Source organism: Engystomops pustulosus, chromosome 5 (genome assembly GCF_040894005.1).
Source record: "Engystomops pustulosus chromosome 5, aEngPut4.maternal, whole genome shotgun sequence".
Classification (NCBI taxonomy): domain Eukaryota; kingdom Metazoa; phylum Chordata; class Amphibia; order Anura; family Leptodactylidae; genus Engystomops; species Engystomops pustulosus.
The window spans coordinates 45,799,382-45,819,302 of record NC_092415.1 but is presented as its reverse complement, the minus strand read 5'-3'; the positions used below and the strand labels follow the sequence as shown (position 1 = coordinate 45,819,302).

Genomic DNA, 19,921 nt, shown 5'->3' with positions numbered 1-19,921 from the left:
GATGGTACATAACCTGCAAACAAATCATTACTTTTGCTTTGTGTACTGACTTATGTTTGTTGCATTGCAATATATAGACTTCAACTATTTGACCGATCCAGCCAAGTTAGTTGGGCTCCAAAGAATTGAAGTCAATAGCTCCTACAAAGAATAGTTTTTTAAAAATCTGGTTGAAATCATTACAATGTGCAAATATTTTGTGACGTTTTCCTCTTTTTCCTTATATATTTATTAACCTATTATTATTTCAGCTGGAATAACTTCACAAGACAAGAACTTTGATGAAGAAAGCAATGCATCCCTCAGTACAGCAAGGGACGAAACCCGCGATGCCTTTTACTTGGAAGATTGTGATCAGTCTGGACTTCATATGCTTCGTGAGAGGACATTTTCCTTCTCTTTCTGGCCCAAGGTATGGTTCTCCTTCTAGTTCACAATCTACTATATGGCTGTGATGTGCTCACTGTATGTTTTAGATTATATTAAGGCAAAAAAGCCTCCTAATCACCATGACACGGCCATCTGGTTATAAAAACAAGACACTAATAGGCTTATTCCTGTGGAAAGGAGGCGGTTTGCAGCAGCTGTTGTGCTCTGGTTGTGGTCTTTGAGCAGTGTCTGTTTTCAGGGGTTTTCTAAGAAAAAAAAACATGACAATAGCTCTTGCACAGTAAAAGTTGGCGTGTATTTGTCTTTGTCTTTCAATCAGGGATAAGGGAGGGTCCGAGATGATTTTTAATGTAAAGACACTATATTTTGTTTTAATTGAGAAATGACCTATGGAGTAGATAAAGTGGTCAAGGTTACGGGATGAATATTGACATTCTGTAGATGTGGAGAAGTTTTTCTAATGCTGAACTTTATTAGTATTGACGCTAATGAGGAGCCGCTCAGAAACCCAGGCCGACAAGCTCTGAAGAACTCTGCCGATGGTTAGATACTGGAAGCAGATGTTTCTTTCTTTGCTCACCAGCTGATGATTATAAGAAACAATGCTCTGCAGCCTCAAACAGTAGGAGTTCAGCGTATATGCAGACACTGCCTACTATTTTACCCCCTGCAGTAACTCTTCTTTTGTCTCCTTAATACACAAGGCTGAAAGAGCTTCTTAGACTCACACAGGTTAAATGAATGGTAACAAAAAAGAAAAAGTAGTTAAAGAAAAAGCTTTATCTGAGGACTAGGGAGGAATTACTTTTCTTTGTCAAACCGCAAACAGTGAGGGCAACTTATTTTCCTAATTTCTTGTGTCGTTTGTGCTTTTTTTTTCTGGAATAATGCAGGATCGTGTGATGATCAATCGATTAGACAACATCTGTGAGACTGTACTGAAAGGAAAGTGGCCAGTAAATAGACGCCAGATGTTTGAGTTCCCGGGGCTCATCCCTGGCTACACACCAACTGCTATGGACAGCCCGCTGCAGAAGAGAAGCTTCGCTGAGCTCTCCATGGTGGCCCAGGGCAACTTCAGTGGAAGCGAAGATATCAGTGCTTCTCCACAACTGTCTCAGGCAAGTTATGCTCAATGTGCAGGTGTTTTGTTGTAATGTGCAGTTTGTTTTTTCCCTCTTGACAAGCAAAAATTTAGTAGAGGTTATAGAATAGTGGGATATGTGGCCAACAAAAACAAAATGTGACAATATGCTGCATAATCCTAAACTTGCCACAATGTGTACCTACTTGTGGCAAAAGGGTACTTGACATCACAATCTTTGCATATTGCACAAATGTGGTAAGCCGGTACCTATGCGGACTACCATATCCTACAATATACATTTTACTTTTCTTTGCTTAATATTGAAAATCTTTTGCTCCCTTCCAGGATGCTGCGTTGAGCCTCTCTGTACCACATAGGCGCAGGCGGCGGCGAAGGAAAATTGAGGTTGAAGCAGAAAGGGCTGCCAAGCGGAGAAATCTTATGGAGATGGTTGCTCAGCTGCGTGGATCTCAAGTCGGGGCAGAAAATGGACAAGAGACTGTTGTGGATTTATCAAATGCCTCCAGGGAGGCGACAAGTTCTACCTCAAATTTTGCATCTCTTACTTCTAAGTTTATCTTGCCTAATTCCTCCACCCCCGTCTCTGATGCCTTCAAAACTCAAATGGAGCGACTGCAGGCAGGTCTTTCTTGCACACCTACCAGGCATCTTCTCAACGGTTCCTTAATGGATGGAGAGCCTCCAATGAAGAGGAGAAGGGGAAGAAGGAAAAATGTGGAAGGTCTCGATCTTTTATTTATGAGCAACAAGCGGAGTTCATTATCTGCTGTAAGTAAATATAAAAAAAAAGCTCAATATAAAAAGGGTTACTATAATTTTACCAAAGGTCTAACATGTCCAAAAAAATTGCTTATTGAAAAAAAAAAATGAAAATGACTTCTCAAAAATAATTTTATCCTAATTTTTGTCTCTAAAGGACGATACTGATGTGACCAAAGCATATGAGGAAGATATTGAAACACCACCAGCCAGAAACATTCCATCTCCCGGGCAACTGGAGCCAGAGACCCGGATCCCGGTTATCAACTTGGAGGATGGGACCAGACTTGTGGGGGAGGATGCGCCCAAAAATAAAGATTTGGTTGAATGGTTGAAATTACATCCTACATACACTGTTGATATGCCAAGTTATGTACCAGTAAGTACTATAAAATGCACCACTTTATACATTTTGAACGCTAACTCGAGGAGGACATAACCAGTAACGTTTCATTCTTTTAACCAAACAAACTGTATTTTTAATATCAACAGAAGAGCACAGATATGTTGTTCTCACCATTTCAAAAGCCGAAGCAGAAACGTCATAGATGTCGGAATCCTAACAAACTGGATATTAATACGTTAACGGGAGATGAACGAGTGCCTGTAGTCAATAAACGAAATGGAAAGAAGGTAATGATTTTGATTGTGCAATGATTGTGAATATTGCATTGTTGCTTCACCAGATGTTACACTCCTTCGTTAAGTGACTATATAAGCGAGTTCTCATCAAGAAAGACTTTGAATGAGTAAAAATATAATTCCCTCCTGGGTTTGGAGCTGCAGTACAGGTTGCAGGATGAGATGTCTCTGTTATCCCATTTTAACAACAACACCTATCCACAGGATAAGGGATAAGTAAAAAATTGCTCCTCATAAGAGTGAGGATAAGTAGCGTTAATGGAAAAAATATGGGTTTTTTATATAATGGTATCCTAATTTTTTTTTTTTAAATCCATAATATTGGTTTCACATTTATTTTAATTTTTTTTGTTACAGATGGGCGGTGCAATGGCCCCTCCTATGAGGGATCTTCCTCGCTGGTTGGAAGAGAACCCAGAGTTTGCTGTAGCTCCAGATTGGACAGACATTGTTAAACAGTCTGTAAGTACAGTCTTCTTTTTGATACGATTTCTGATATTTTAATAGTAGGCTCAGTTGTGATCATACTGTTTTTTTTTATCTCTGAACATCTTTGGTCCTCTCGGTAGGGAAGAAAGTCTGTATCTAAAACTCCAGAAACTTCTTTTCTTAAATTTCCGCTCTGGGAAGAGACAGTATGCCCCCATAAACTTTAGATGGTTGGTCTTTCCCACTGAGAACTGTATGTTCAGTAGAAATGCTCTAGTTTGTATCGGCAGCTTGAGCTTTGGAGGGCCAGATGGACACTTTGTTGTCCCTTTTGTTACATTTTTAGTTGATGTCATACTAATGGCTCTTTGCTCCTTTACTAATTGTAATTATTATCTCCTTCAGGGTTTTGTACCAGAGTCAATGTTTGACCGACTTCTGACTGGACCTGTTGTAAGGGAAGAGGGAGCTAGCCGAAGAGGGAGAAGGCCAAAAAGTGAAATTGCCAAAGCAGCTGCGGCAGCCGCTGCTGCTGCTGCAGCCTCAACGTCTGGAATAAACCCGTTGCTGATGAATAGCTTGTTTGCTGGAATGGATCTCGCTAGTCTTCAGAATCTTCAGAATCTGCAGTCTCTCCAGCTCGCTGGTCTTATGGGGTTCCCTCCAGGTCTCGCAACAGCTGCTGCAGCTGGAGGCGATGCTAAAAACCCTGCCGCAATGCTGCCTCTGATGCTGCCAGGCATGGCAGGGCTGCCCAACATGTTTGGGCTTGGTGGACTTCTAAATAACCCCTTAGCAGCTGGCAGTGGTAATTCTACTACTGCTTCCACTCAAGGAGAAACTGAAGATGGCACTTCAAAGTCTGACGAGAAGAAGGCAGAAAATGATGAGGACGGCAAAGACTCTGAGAAAACTACAGACACTGTTAATGCTACTGACTCTGGTGCTGCTACTGCTGCTACGACCACAACTGGGTTAGCTGCAAATCCTCTGGCCTTTAGTCCTTTCCTACTGTCCACCATGGCTCCAGGCCTGTTCTACCCATCCATGTTTCTACCTCCAGGGCTTGGAGGATTGACACTGCCTGGTTTCCCATCACTAGCTGGACTTCAAAGTGCAGTAAGCTCTAGTGAAGACAAGGCCACTGACAAAGGGGAAGCAGAGAGTCAGGAAGCCAGTGACGTAGAGGAGACCCTGGACAAAACTGCAGATTCATCCGTTTTGGAAGATGAAACCGCACATGGAGACGAAATGGACTCGCCCAGTGCCGGGGAAGAAAACGACAAGGACAACGATGAATAACAGTCTGTTACAGTGTTCTATAAAAAAAAAAAATTTTTTTTTCAAGTGGTAGTCCTACTGTTTACACTCACAGTAAATGTCCATAACTAGTTTTTATAAGCTGTTCTGTAAAATAGTGTAGCAAAAAAAAAGGAAAAAAAAAATCCCAGTCATGTCACTCAGATGTGTCAAAAAAGGTATTTTGGTCATTAAGTATTGTGCAGTGCATTATTTATCATTTCTTCGAAAACCGTTTTGGAGGACATTTTTATTTTCTAAAGGAAATTTACATAATGCGCTGCAATGGTTTATTTTTATTTTTTATTTACCGTTGGTATTACGAAAGCAGCAACTTTTTTTTGGAATAATGGTGCAAATCGAAGGACAGGCTGCTTAAGGAATTATGAAGTTATTTATCTTTTTTTTGTTTGTCTATTTTTTTTTCCCCTTTGCTGTGAAGGTCAAGATGAATTTCTTACATATCATTACCTTTTTTGACTGTATATGAGGGTTCCACACACACAACCGTTTCAGACAATCTCCATGATGTAGTGACGTCTCTGTCTAGAGGCACAGCAATACAAGGCAGCTGTTGAATGTGAAAAGTATCCTGTTTATATATATTTTTTTTTGTTTTGGGGATTTTTTCTTTTGGTTTTTAACACACTCACTGCTAAAGTCGTTACAGGACAAAAACTACAGTTAAGTCGTCTCATGAATTTTATAATGCACTGGTTTAAGCATAAAAATTAAAAAAAAAAAAAAATCAGGTACCTTTTTTGTTTTTTCCTTTTTATTTTTAATTTAAAGGACATTGTTACTTTAGCCACAAAGCTAAACAGCATTACCTCAACTCTAAACTAGCCTTGAAGTTTACAGACATGACTTTGTAAATGTTTGTGTTATTTTTTTCTCTTTTTTTGTTGTTTTTTTTTTTTTGTTTTTTTTGAAACTGCTATCATGTAAGATAAACTGTAAATTGCTGCCAACAGTAGTAATGATGCTTTTAATAAAAGTGATCCATGAGATGCAGTGATGTAATTAGAAAACGTAGACGTGTCTAAGGAAACCAAATCAGAACTGGTGTACACCACTTTATATTTTGTATTCACAATAGAAGCAAATACAGTATTATGGCTTTTGTATATTTTTCTTTTGAGATTTGTTTAGTGGGTCGGCTATCTTATTTCATTATTGCAAGTTAACCACTTTAAGGGAGAGGGTGACAAAGGGGTGGGTTGGGGGGCTGGCCGTGCAAAAACTGATCGATCTTGGTTTGGCACAATGACTACACTTTCTTCAAACATTGCTAACCTATAAAAATAAAAATAAAAAAAAACAGAATGGTCTGTACAGGGAGATGTAGAACTCGTAGCAACAAACGGGCATAGGAAAAACGAGGCTTTAATAGGCACAATATGTAGGTCATTTATCTGTGGTTAATGGGTAGAAAAACAATACAATGGTGTCAGCTCGAGACTGACTCAGTGGTATTCTGAGGACTGTACGGCTTACATAGACAGCAAATGCTGTGCCAAGTAAACATGAAACTGACCCAGTTTTCTGAAAACCAGAAGCTGTCCGACATAAAGTATTGATTTTTCAGCATCCACTGACCTCTGACATTATTCCTACAACGTGGTTACAGAACCGTACAAATCCCAAGTGCAACTGCACAACGCAGAAATCGTTCTATCGCCATATGGGCGCTAAAACCTAGTTTGCCATGTGTCCTTTAATATAACCTGCCCATCTCCAGCACTAGCACAAGGACCACTGGTCCTGCTATGCTGCAGTTATAGGATGACCAAACTGCTAACCTGTATTGCTAAAAAAAAAATTGCTGTTTGGAATCTACCTTAAAGTGATATTTTCCATTAGAAAACACCGGATGCAGTCTTAGTCTAGCTAGTTGTGCTGTTCTCATGCCGTAAATAACTCATCCATTTTTGTGCCATTTATGTAACCCGTTGCCGAGCTACATGTCACCTGTATGTCATCCGTTTTTGCAGTTCTGAAGAAAAAAAAACAAAACAGAAGGTTGGTAAATTATGTAACTTGTTTGCCCCAACCCCTTGAAGGTCACATGTTTGTGTTTCTTAGCAACTCATCTGCAAATACAAATGGAACACAGAACATCTGGTTGGCATCTGTATGTTCTTAGCTTCACGTAGACTTCTATAGGAGTGCCCAAGTGCAAAAGCGAGCAGGATTAGGACCTGCTCTGAGTTTTATACAACTATTTTTTGGGCCTATAACGGTTAATACAATACCGGCTCTGTAGTCCAGCCGACAGACGAGAAGTCTTTGCATTATGTTTTGATATAATGCAATTAAAAAAATATGGGTTATATTATATACAGCCTTCCATGGATTCACTATATACAGCCCCCCTTGGCCACCATGGATAAATGTGACCAGTAAAAAAAGTGTTACCTCAGGTGGCTGTTACAGTATTGCCTACCTGTGGCTCCCACTCTCTACCTGGCTCTCCTGTCGGCAACCACACAGCGAATTCAGCGTAGAGACACCGGCACCTCCATCCTGCAGTACACAGAGCATCACTTATTGGTGCCTACCCCCAGGTGCTGTTAGGCTTGGGCCCTGACACTTGCCTGGGAATACCGGCAGCTGGTACCGCTTATATGCAAGGACTTCTGTCCTCTGCAAGGTGTGACGTTCTTGGGGGCAAGCCAATTGAAAAATTGTACAAAGTGTGTTAATCATGAAGACTATGTTGGAGTTTTCTGTAGAGGTAATATCTTCTATAGTAAATCTATATGTTAATGAGAGGATTGAGGATTGCTATTTGAAAAAAAAGTTCCTAAGGAAAACCATAGAAGCTTGTTTAAAAATAATATGAAGTTATCTGGTGACACCATTACAAGGTTAGCTGGCAATATACCCCATTGTGTTTGTAAGACTGAAGAAGCCATAGCATATGTTTAATCACTGATCTATCTAATTGGGGGTGCTGGGTGTTATACAACCACCAGTCCTAATCCTATCAATTGGTGGTACCTACTTAATGCTATAGGTGTTTAATGCGGAACCTCTTTAATGTTGGACTATGGGCACCTGCACATTCACAGAGATTGACGCATGATTACTTTTATCTGGCATAAATAGTTCAAAGACAATTGGTTGGCTATCTGTAATTTTTTGGGGGGGATTTTGAACATTGTATCAAAGTTTCCATTTGCAGGAATAGTCTCTATCATAGGAAAGTGGTCGAACCCTCCTGACCATCTCTAAAAGGGACATGAAAGATGGCAAATCTGCTCAACATAGTGCAGGAAGTGCAGATGTTGCTATGGTAGAGCAATGTAATTATCTTCGTGGATGCAATGTATATAATATCCTGCATTATCTCATATATATTCAGCCGCAGGATGCCGGGGGAGATGAGTAAAGCTTTATTTATTCTTTTTAAAGCCCTCCCCAGCCCACCCGCTAAATTTTTATAATCGTCATACAACCCCTTTTCAAACCATTTGTGCTCCATCTTTCACTACTGCTGTTTCATGTTGTGCCACAATATAACCTATATAGACCTACCTCTATAAATGGAGGGAGCTGCAATTGTAAATTCTAGATCTATGCTCAATTTATGACTGATGTATTTCTACATGTTCATCACTGCACTACAATGTTCTCCTTGAATCACTGTGATTTCGGAAAATTCTGATCTACTTCGAAATGCTACATGACGACCTTTCCATTGGAGTCTTTGGTCCTTGTGCCAAGATGGTGACCATGTTCCTTCCAGTCATAGTCTAAAAAGATGGCACCCTTCTCCTATTACTGGTGGTGTCGGTGGTAAGCTGGTATTTCATTAAAGGGTGTCCATTTGACTTCGGCCTCATGCACACCAGCATGTAATGGGGTCCTTGTGCTTAGTCAGTGTTTTGCAGCTAACAAAAGAAGGCCCTGTTACTGTCTATTGGCTCATTCCCACAACCGGTGCAGGCACCACACTGTGGGCGGGCTGACTACCAGTGCCATAAATTATAGAGCGTATTCTTGCTTGTCGTCGTGGCCTTGGGCAGTTATTTTCTATAGACTTCATCAGAGGGATCACATTCCCCAGTTTGCATCCTGCAAAGTGCGCTGGGCATACAAAAAAGTTCCGATCCAGTCTTGCAGCTGCATAATATCTGCACTTGCTGTCTAGCAGAGTTTTTTACTTTTTTTTTTTTTTTTTTTTTTCACGACTCTTGTAAGTTTCCACTGCTTCCCACTGCTGTAGTTAATGGGATCACATGCAGGAAGCCTAATGAATGCCAGAATAATCTCATACCCTCCCTAATCTGTTTTTCAATGGCGAGTGATATTTGTTAATGTTTTTGTGCTTCCTTTCTATAAAGCAGTTTGTCTTTTAAGTTTGTGTTCTTTTAGTGCCTAACAGTGTCATAAAATATATGTAAGGTTTGACCTGTGATGATAATTACCGGCTAATGGATTCCATTTATAGGCTGGGCCACTGCTGCCACCCGACTGACACCTTCTTAGGATATTTAAGGTGCTTTCTCCATAAATTTATTGTGATTGTTGGAAACGTGTACTGTATATTACTGTCAATCAGAACGGTGTCCACAGCAGAACATAGTGCTAAGTGTTCAATCCTAAAGGTGGCTGTAGGCATGGCCGTGATCCTAAATTATCATCGTGGTTAAGTGGTCTTAGTGCTGCAGGGCATGATGGCTTACTAAATAACACGAATGTATTTACACAATGTTCTTGGGTTCATCCATGTGCTTAAAATCTACATGTCCTTGAGTACTAAATAACGAAAAGAAGGCCACCTACTGCATTATGGTGCTGGAATGTGCCACCCATCGACCTGGTGGTTGTTTTGAACACATTTCCTACTAGGCTGTTTCCATGACCTCTTATCAACTGCCCTCTAACCTTCCTTACTAACAATGCCGTTCCTGTGAAGAGGGGGGCCTTGTATGGGTTCTTCCCACCTAGTAGTAAAAGGGAAGGGACCAGCCTTGGTTTCCTCTTAATGCATTGTTCAATATAGTTGTTAGAATATTCGCTGTCCTTATGTGTGACTTAGGGAAATTATTTTACATAGAAACAACTACTGCCAATAATTTTATTTATTTATTTATACCATGTCCACAGGATAGGGGATACATGTCTGATGGGGGTGTACAGTTGCAGTTATTTCTTGACTGTCCTGTGGTGCAGAATCCGGCACTGACTCGTCCTGTGATAGAAGTCTGCAAGAAAAAAGAAAAATAAGGGGTGGGATTGATTGACCCGCTACATCCAAAGTTTTATATTTATTTATTAGTAATTATTTTTGACAATGCGTTTCAACACAGTATCGGTGTCTTCATCCGGTCAGAATCTATAATCACAGTAAAATGAGAGAAATGAAACAAAGTGAAATGACACATATAGAAGGCTAATTAGTAAAAAAGGATAATTAGCGAATAGGTTAGTAGGTATTAGCAAAACCCCCTTTAATTATCAGAGCATGTTCTATCCCTACTGACAGTAGAAATTCTTAAAGTATCATATGATTAACAAAATCAGATGGTTTCTGGTGCGTATAATGGTGCGGTTTTTTTCCACAGTTGGGGGAGGAGCTCAATTTTTGCATTGCAAGGGTTGATCTCCACACTAAGTGCAACATGAATCAGAAATTTGCACTCTTTTTTTTTTTTTTTTTTTTTCTTCCACCTCCAAAAAGCTTTTCAGCAGAGGGTAGCATGAATGCTCTAAAATATCCTGGTAAACTGCTGCACTGACTTGATAAAACAGTGGATCTACACCAGCGGCTGACATGGCTCCCCAAACCGTTGCTGATTGTGAAAACTTCACACTAGACCTCAAGCAACTTGGATTGTGTCTCTCCACTCTTCCTCTGACTTCTGGACATCTGTCAGCATTCTTCTGCATGATTTTGTCGTCCGTTTAACCAGACTAAAATGCTTAGGAAGCCTTTGTGGGTGTTTTTGGTTAATTCTTCTAATTTTCTAAAATATATATATACAAACATAGGAAAAAATGATGTTGCATTGATAAAATAAGGATATGTGTAATGTGTGTGAGAAGTGCAAGTTTATGGTCAAGTTCACTTGAGGTGCAGGACTATCATGTACATGGTGACTGGCTAAGATTCTTGATGGTTTATTCTGGTAGCTCAAACCTTGGATATTCATACTTTTTCTAGCCAAAAATGTGAATGCAACCACAACAAGAAAATTTCTACAATCGTACAGTACGCTGCCTCCCCCCTGGCCCACATATTGTGACAGCACATATACCTGTGTCTGTATTTTATTCATGGATGGGTTTTAAGGTTTCTGACAATTGTTAAAGGAAACCTACCATTTAGAATGGTCGGTGTAAGCTGTAAGTACCGAGCACCAGCTCAGGGTGAGCTGGTGCCGGTACTTACTTTCGTTAGTGTTATAAACGCAGTGTTATATCGCGGTTTTAACACTTTTTAAACTCTAGACCAGAACAGGCTTCGGCGCTGCGTGCGCACGATTGTGCGCGCGCCTACATAGGAAATAGCGGAGATGTTGCGTGCGCACGGTCGCACGCAGCGCCGAAGCCTCTCCTGCTCTAAAGTTTAAAAAGTGTTAAAACCGCGATACCGCGGTTTATAACACTAACAAAAGTAAGTACCGGCACCAGCTCACCCTGAGCTGGTGCTCAGTACTTACAGCTTACCCCTGCCATTCTAAATGGTAGGTTTCCTTTAAGTATTTTCATGATTGTAGTAGTGTTTGAGATCCAGCAAACTTGAGGGAAAATGAAAAATCTATCCTTATGCCACAATACTTTCCCCCTCCTCTCAAGCAAAAAAACATCCATGACAAAATAACCTTGTGATGATTCAATGATTATTCAGTTCTATCGGGATGTTGGACAATTGACTGTGACATCCTCCAGTTGCTTTCTCAAGTCGTCATCCAAAGCCCATACACTGTATACAATGGTGTGTTAGATATCTGCCAAGCAAGGCCTGGAGGTGGTGAGATTGAGCCCTGCAGACCGCTCCAAGCATCTTTTCTTATTGGTTTGGCGCCATCCGTCTGCCGTGTTGCTGTGCCTGCTGAGAAAATGTGCATTCAAACAAAGTCAGAAGCCAAATTCGCCCAAAGAGAAGGTGCAGCTGCCTTCCTCCTGATAACACAGCATGGCTCTTATCTTCCTGCACTCGCTAACCTAGGTTGGAGGAGAAGAAGAATGGAAAGGATTATGATGGCTGTCGGAGGAGTGGAAATCGGAAAGGTGAGATGATTCAGAGGGTGCTAGTAGTGATAGGAGAAAATACATGCAGGAGAAGGACCAAAAGAGAAAGAAAATCAGAGCATAATAAGGTATAATTGTTATAGGAACAATCACCAAAGATTCTGCTTAATTCGAACAAAAGCCTCAACACTGGTTAATCATTGAAGGTGCCTATACAAGACAATTTGTATATGTGAGAATCCTAGAAATTAATATTAAAATTCTAAACTTGCTTTATTTCACAACAAAGTTAGTTTTTTTTTTTTTTTTACCAAGGAAAACTCATCAATCATTTTCTATGAACATCCAATCCCAAACATTGACTCGCCCTTTCAGCTTGTAAAAATGGGCCCATTTTTTTTTTACGCGTAGCACCTATAGGGGGGACTTCCTAGTACTTTTAGAGACTTCGGCTTATTTCACAACGTTTCTTACCTCTGTAAAGTCAAAAAATGAGGTTTAACATATCCATTAAAAATCTCATTGACAGCAATGTAAATTTTGTGTCATCCATTATGGTCAGTTTGGCAAGGATCCGTTATCCATGCGGTTTTTGAGGAAAAGTACTGCAGGCTCCGTCATTTTTTCTGCCCAAAAGAACGCCTAAACAGAACATAACGGATGACATAAAATTTACATTGATGTCAATTCGATTTTCAATCGATACATAAAAACCTCAGTTCTTTACTTTTTTTTTTTTTTAACAGAGGTAAGGAACGGTAGTGTGAAATGAGCCTTACTGAGCATAAATTAATATCTGTCTGAGAATATTTTAAAACTAAGTTTTACTCTAACACAATGGGGCACATTTACTTACCTGTCCCGTTGTGTCCGCCGATCCGGACTGTTCGACGAGGATTCTGAGCTGCCACGATTCACATCGTGCGTCCAATTTCCTGCATGTGTCTCTTCCTCGCTCAGGTCTGCCGGAGTTTACCATCTTCTTCCCGATGCATGTAAATGCGTGTCTTGTGACACAATTTTGAAAGTTAAATTCTGCGGTTTGTCCGAATCAGTTGGATTGTCCGACGGCCACGCCCCCGATTTGTGTTGCATGAAAGCCGGCACTGATGCGCCACAATCCGCTCGCATGCGACAAAAACCCCTCTGCGATTCAGGGCAAATCAGAAATATTCAGGAAACCCAACGGACCCTTCGTAAATGTGCCCCAATGTGTTTAGTTCTAGTCCATTAGCGTTCAGCCAAGATGTGTACAGTAAGCTGTAAGTGGGGGAAAAGTTGCGTAGTAGCAGCAGTAGATTTGGCAAGAATTGAGCATAAGACGTGATAAATCCAACCTAAAGACATAAAAAAAGAAAAACCCTTAGTTCAATGAGATGCTAGATAACTACCATTTATTACCATATGCAAATATTACTGTGCATCTACTTCTAAATGTGTGCATGGAATGTGATGGCACCATTGTAAGTTGGTCCAGTTATGCATATTACATATCAGATACAATCCATGCACAATGCAGCTACTGTACACTGTACTTTGTCCACATGGGTAATGCAGCAATGTGCTTAGTGAATCCGCTACATTGTGTAGTAGTATATGAGAGTGATTGCCATAACTCCTCTAATATTTCCCTATAAGTTTCCGAACCTCTTATAATTATTACAGCTTTTTTTCTTTTCAAATGAAATATGATTTGATAGTGTATTTTACAAAAATCGTGCCATCTTTTTATTTTACAAACGAAGTGGGGTACCCGCCAGGCATTACAGAAGTGCTAATCTGATGGAAAATAATGAATTTCAAGTTGTATCTCTGTAAGGAATATGCAGATACGTTTTCCAGGATAGAAGGAAATCTATTCGTCCAGTGGAACCTTAACCCCTTAAGGACGCAGCCATTTTGTAGCTTAAGGCTCAGCCCGATTTTTTGGATTCTGACTTGCTTCGCTTTATATGGTTATAACTTTTGAACACTGTTACTTATCAAAACGATTCTGAGATTGTTTTTTCCCCACATGTTGTACTTCATTTTAGTGGTAAATTTTGGCTGATAAGTTTTGCGTTTATTTACAAAAAAAAAGAAAATATGATAAATTTTTTGAAAAATGTGCCATTTTCGAAATTCTAAATCATTGCGTTTTCAGGCAGATCGATTTACCACCTAAATAAGTTGCTGAATAACATTTCCCATTTGTCTACTTTACATTTTCATAATTTTTGAAATGTCTGGATAATTTATTTTGATGTCACGCGGCTTACAAATAGAATATCGCTTTTCCGGATTTTCAGAATTGACTATTTTGGGGATAAATACAGTTTTGAATGAAATTTTACATATTTAGCATCAAAACCCCCTATATAATCTACCCATTTTCAAATCTGCACCCCTCAAACTATCAGAAACAGCTTTTACGAAGATTGTTAACCCCTTGAGATCTTCATAGTAATTGAATCAAAATGGAGGTGAAATTTAGAATGGTCATATTGTTCCCTTATACGTTCATTTAGCACTAAAATTTACACATTTCCAAAATATAAAAAAAGAAAACCCACCATACAATTTGTTCTGCAATTTCTCCTGAGTACAAAGACCCCCCACATGTGGCTGTGACTTGTTTTATGGGGGCACAGCGAGGCGCAGAAGGGAAGGAGGGCGCTGCAGCTGCCAGGATTTTAGTTTCCTCATTGGCCCCTATAAAATTTTCGCTTTTTCGTTATTGGGGCCATGTGACGGCATTTTTTTTGCGGGACGAGATGCTTTTTCCATTGTTACCATTTTGGGGTTGGTATCACCTATTGTTGAAAATTTAGGAACTTTTTTTGAGGGCAGGAGTAGAAAAGCATCAATTCTGTACTGGATTTTTAACTTTTTTTTTTTTGGTGTTCACCGTATAGACTAATAATCATGTTATCTTTATTCTATTATTTATTCTTGAGTACATATGGTTTTTTGATCGCATTTTATAGCATTTTTTGTGGGATTGAAAAGGTAAAAATCATAATTTTTGGAGGGTTTATAACAGTTTTTTTTTTTACGGCGTTTATCGTGGGGGTTCAATAATGATTTACTTTTATTCTACGGGTTGTTACGGACGCGGTGATACTATATATGTGGGGTTTGTGTTATGATTTAGACTTTTTTTTTGAGTTATATGTCTCTTTATATGTTTTGGGGGTTTGGGGCATTTTTAGTGATTTATGACTATTTTTTTATTGAATAACTTTTTTTTTTTTTAACTTTTTCACTTTTATACCATGGGACATGAACAAGCAATCATCTGATTGCTTCTTCATGATAATATTCTGCAATACTGATGTATTGCAGAGTATTATCAGTGTCAGCCTATACACTTGCATAGGCTGGCACTGTGCCAGTAAGATGACGTCACAGACGCCATCTTACCGGCAATTCTTGCAAGTAACTCTGGAGTCCAGATCGGACCCCAGAGTTGCTATAGCAACGATCGGCGCCCCCCGAAAACGGTTCGGGGGGGCCGATCGTGGGGGAAAGATCCCCCAGATGCATGTTAGATGCCGCGGTCGCGCTGACCGCAGCATTTAACGGGTTAAGCACCCGCGATCGGAGACCACTCCGATCGCGGGTGTTACACTGGGGTGCCGGCTATTAGTTACAGCCGGCACCCCGTGTTTCCCGATGCCGGTTCGGCTCTGATCCAGAGCCGAGCCGGCATAAGCGCCGTGGCGGATATATCCGCCACTGAGCGCTAAGTCACTGCGCTCCGTGGCGGATATATCCGCCACGGAGCGTGAAGGGGTTAAACAACAACATCAATAGCATCAATATCTGACTTTCAAGCAGCCTTGAGATAGAAAGTCTCTGCCGACACCCAACTGTAGACAGTTTAGGAATTATTGCTTCTCATTAGTACCGTGAGGAAAATTGGTTTGGCTAGGTAAGAAGCCATAGATGTGGGTCAGGAAGGGGAATTTTTCTTCTTAAGAAGACTGCTTTTGCTGGCCATCCTGTGTTTTTCTTCTGGAAGTGACTTACTGGTTTTATTATTATACCAAGTTTTGTGACACGGCTTGAAAGTCAGGAATTGGTTGAAAGGTCCACTCTCCAAAAACATAATGATAGTTAACTTTGGAACTGCACATGACCATGTGTTTCCTCTGGACCAGAACCAAAACAAGCATACAGTTGGGTGGCGAAGGGAGGGTGTGAGTGCTCCTTACCTGTCCCACCTCCATGAGAAGCCCCCCAGCTTGGTCACATTGCAGTGAAACGCTGTGTGTTCACCACACCATGACCGGTGTAATAGACCTTTATAGGGGGCCGTGATCTGGCTGCACATATTGAGGCCAATAAAGTTGTGTGCACGTAGCCTTAGACTGTGAGTGATGATAGACTCTGTATAGCGCTGTTGAATATGTTGCCACTATATAAATGCATAATTTATTCTATCACATACCCACATAACAAGGAAACTAGTTGTAGAATTGATTCATTCTGCCTCTGGTGGCCAACTTTGCATTCAGAACCTTTGATCTACATAATCTATACCACTGTAGCAAGAGACTGGGTTTGTCCAACTGGCATCTGCTTGTGACAAATTGTGACACATATTGATAAAATTGTGCTTATTGTGCTTCCCTAAACGTCAGACATGAAGTCTGTTTGCTCCCCCCAAAAATATATACCGTTCCACTCGCCATGGTGTGATGTACAGCACATGATGCTTATGGGGTCAGTGCTATGTAGTTGAGTATCTCTAAATCCACATCACTGAATGTACATTGAGACAAGATAAGAAGACATAAAAAGAAGCTTCCTACAGGCACACATCTTGACATAAGTACTGATAACATATATTACCACTTAGCTGAAGTTACCCCTTCATCCACAAACAATGAGGTCAGTTCTGATAGTAGAAGTACATACATATATATGGTGATGATGGACTCAAGATGGGGATATATCAAGGCTTGTGTGCCATACAACCAATATTCACAATTCAATTTAAACCTCCAGGAATCGCAATTATTTTACCCTTTATGCCACATCCTTGCCAAATGAGTGTAGAGGGTGTGAAGGGGGGTGCAACAAGCCTGAACAGTTGCTAGTAGTAGCGCAATTCTGGAATTGTACATCAACATATGCGATGGCACGGGTCTTTCATCTTATGCCAGCCCACAATATGTTGGCCTGTGATAAATCTCCCTCAAGTAGTGTATCAATGGTGGAAGCTTAAAGGGGTATTCTCATCTGGGCATTGACATATTATTGAATTCATCTGCCATATATATACATTTCTTCAGTTGAATGTTACTTTAAGAAATGTCCCAGTGTGAAGATCATTTCCTATAGATGTAGCCATGTTGTCCCTTAGTTATGAAAAAGCTGTCCTTGGATACGATCAACGCTGCTGGAGAAAAAACCAATAGGTTTTGTATAGGAAATGTCTGGATTACTGCATGTCCCACAGTGTACAGTGGTAATGAAAGCTGAATCCAGGTGCTCAGGGAGGGGTCAATAGCGTATGTGTGACCATTACTGCCAAAGTGCAGGGGTGGTTGTATCCAGGGTCAGCAATCTCTTTTCTAAGGGCCAATGTTGCTACATTCATGGGAAATTATCATCACACAGGAACATCAAACACACACAGGAAGAAATGTATGTATATGGCAGATGACTTGAATTAAATGTGAAAGTCCAGATTGGAGTAGCCCTATAAATAGAAGCAGACAGTGATACATTCATTCCTCATTCCATTGCTCGGGTTTGTTCATAGTCCTTCGCTAAACTATAGGTTAAATAAATGTGTCCGCTGCTTTATGGCCTATCCACAGCTTATTAAAACGTGAAGCTTCGCCATCCTGCATGATACCCCCTATGCAATAACAAATCTAATATCTGCATTACTACATTTAGACAGGCAGTGGATCAACTAAAATCACTGGAAAAGTAAATCTACACTTTTTGATTATATTTGGCGCAAGTTATTGTAAAACTGTGGGTTTAAAGAAGCCCCGTGCCTTCTGCTAAGCTCCACCAATTCTTCTCATCGCTCTTGAAAGGCAAGAAGAGTAAATTTGTAGTGGGGGCAAAATTTGAGAATTTTAGATAAACTGATGTAGATTGCTTTTGGCTTTTGAGGTCCTAATAAAGGGAACTATGAAGGTAGGTAGAGGACTTATGACGCCAAATGAGATTGGGTCATTTAGTGGTAACAATGTTCCCAAACCTTGTGGTAAGGCAGGAACAAATTGGGCCAAACAGGTGAAATACTACTACACCAGTGCACTCTGGGTAACTAAAAGGTGAGTCCATCTGGATCTTGAATTGATGTATAGTCTGAACAAGATCAGAGTTTTTTCTTTTACGATGACATATATACTGTGGGTGATATATGATCTTTAAGCTCTGATGAGCAAATCTGGCTGATTAATCGCAGTGACATTTTTTTTGCTGGGCTTGAGGAGCAGGATCTTCTGGTAGCACGGAGACATTTATGAATAAGCAATCAAATTGATCAGGATTCAGGGACAGGCAAAACATTAAGGGATGAAGGGAGGGATAGCACAATGTATGGCGTCTCACTCACATATAATGTCCCCAATCATCGCTATGGCTGACTTCTGACTCCATAACCTTCTCACTGGTGAAGGTCAGACTCATATTGTCTGCGGCAGAGGAGCCTTGTGCCTCATCCTCTCTTAAATTGCAACAATAATTTTTGTAGTGTTTTAATTTCATGCATGTCTATTCTGCTCGCACTCCCACCAGAATGTGGGAAGAGATAAATCAACATGGCTACACAAAGAAATGTCCTCTCCTGAAAGGATGCCATGGATGTTCTCTGCTGCCTGGCTGCATTCAGTCAGGCTACATGTCTGTGATTTCAGAAGGAGCTTTCCACTCCACTTCATTTGCCAGCTGTGATATCAAGCATTTCAGGCACATGTGAGAATGCTGAGCTCATCCCTCCTTTGTGCCGTGTTATCCTTTATCAGTAATTCCACTGAGAGTGATGTGCTCTTTTCCTCATTGGGAATGATTTAGATATCACAGGCAGACAGGCGGAGAGATAACGCCCTGGGCTTTAAAGTTGGAGACCAGAGATCAAAGTAAACTACTGACCTTCATTTATAGGTGTGTGGACTGGCACATTATGGATCTAGGGGGGTATACTATATACAATACAGTCATAGATCAGTATAGTGAAGTCCAGGTTAATATTCAGACCATATTTGGCTGGTTTATTTAGACCCATTTCCAAACCTTCGCTCTTAATTTTGGAACACCATAATGGAGACCTCCTGAGTGTCCTACTGACCCGTTCCTCTACCTTTAACTAAACAATGTGAAGCATAATCTCATGCACAGAGATGAGTATCACAATGGCCAACACACTTTTAAACAAGATAAGGCAAAAACAAGAAGAAAAGAGCAAGTGTGTAAAGGCTAGAAAAATCTATTAATTTTATTGTGCCATATAGGCAAACAGGTTCCCACATACAAGATAAAAACATTTAAAAGTGTACAAACACACATATAAGCACAACAAGGTGGGTCACGGTTATATATGCGAGACCCACCACAGGTAGGAAGCCTTGCCCGTTACGAGTTCCTTCCCAACTCACACCCAACTTGGGCCTTATTCCGGCCCTTCAACTGTTTTATAATAGGGTTTCACACGACATTGCAAAGCTTGCACCCAAACCGTATTCACAACAAAATCTTAGTAGGGAGGAAAGACAGGCTATCCAAACCCTAAGCTCTAACCCTGACTTTTTGATAAAGGAGGCGGATTAAGGGGGGAATGTGGTACTCTGGCCTCGTGATTTTTACTTGAGGGAAGCAAGACGACAACTGAGTAACCGCACTTATTATTCCCCCCTCCCCTCAGATCCGACACTCCTCTTTAAGAGGAAACTTGATCACCTCCTCAGGGCGGCCAACAATTATGGCATCATCACAAACAAAGAGCACAAATTTCTTACAGTGGAACATCCAGTTGTGCCCACACTGTATATGCTTCCCAAGGTCCACAAATCCCTGACCTGTCCTCCAGGGAGGCCTATAGTGTCAGGGATAGGTGGACTGTACGAAAAAGCATGTATGTATATT

General features: G+C 40.5%; 1 protein-coding gene across 1 annotated transcript in view; it reads left to right on the top strand.

Annotated features, from left to right (window-relative positions):
* CHD7 (chromodomain helicase DNA binding protein 7) overlaps window positions 1–5,637 on the top strand; it is an 81,902-nt gene extending 76,265 nt beyond the window's left edge. The window contains exons 32-38 of the mRNA XM_072151840.1: window positions 252–412; window positions 1,284–1,511; window positions 1,823–2,266; window positions 2,415–2,636; window positions 2,750–2,890; window positions 3,257–3,361; window positions 3,734–5,637. Coding sequence (XP_072007941.1) covers window positions 252–412; window positions 1,284–1,511; window positions 1,823–2,266; window positions 2,415–2,636; window positions 2,750–2,890; window positions 3,257–3,361; window positions 3,734–4,630 — 2,198 coding nt within the window. The 3' untranslated portion in view covers window positions 4,631–5,637. The remainder of the gene's footprint in view (window positions 1–251; window positions 413–1,283; window positions 1,512–1,822; window positions 2,267–2,414; window positions 2,637–2,749; window positions 2,891–3,256; window positions 3,362–3,733) is intronic.
* Window positions 5,638–19,921: the final 14,284 nt, after the last annotated feature.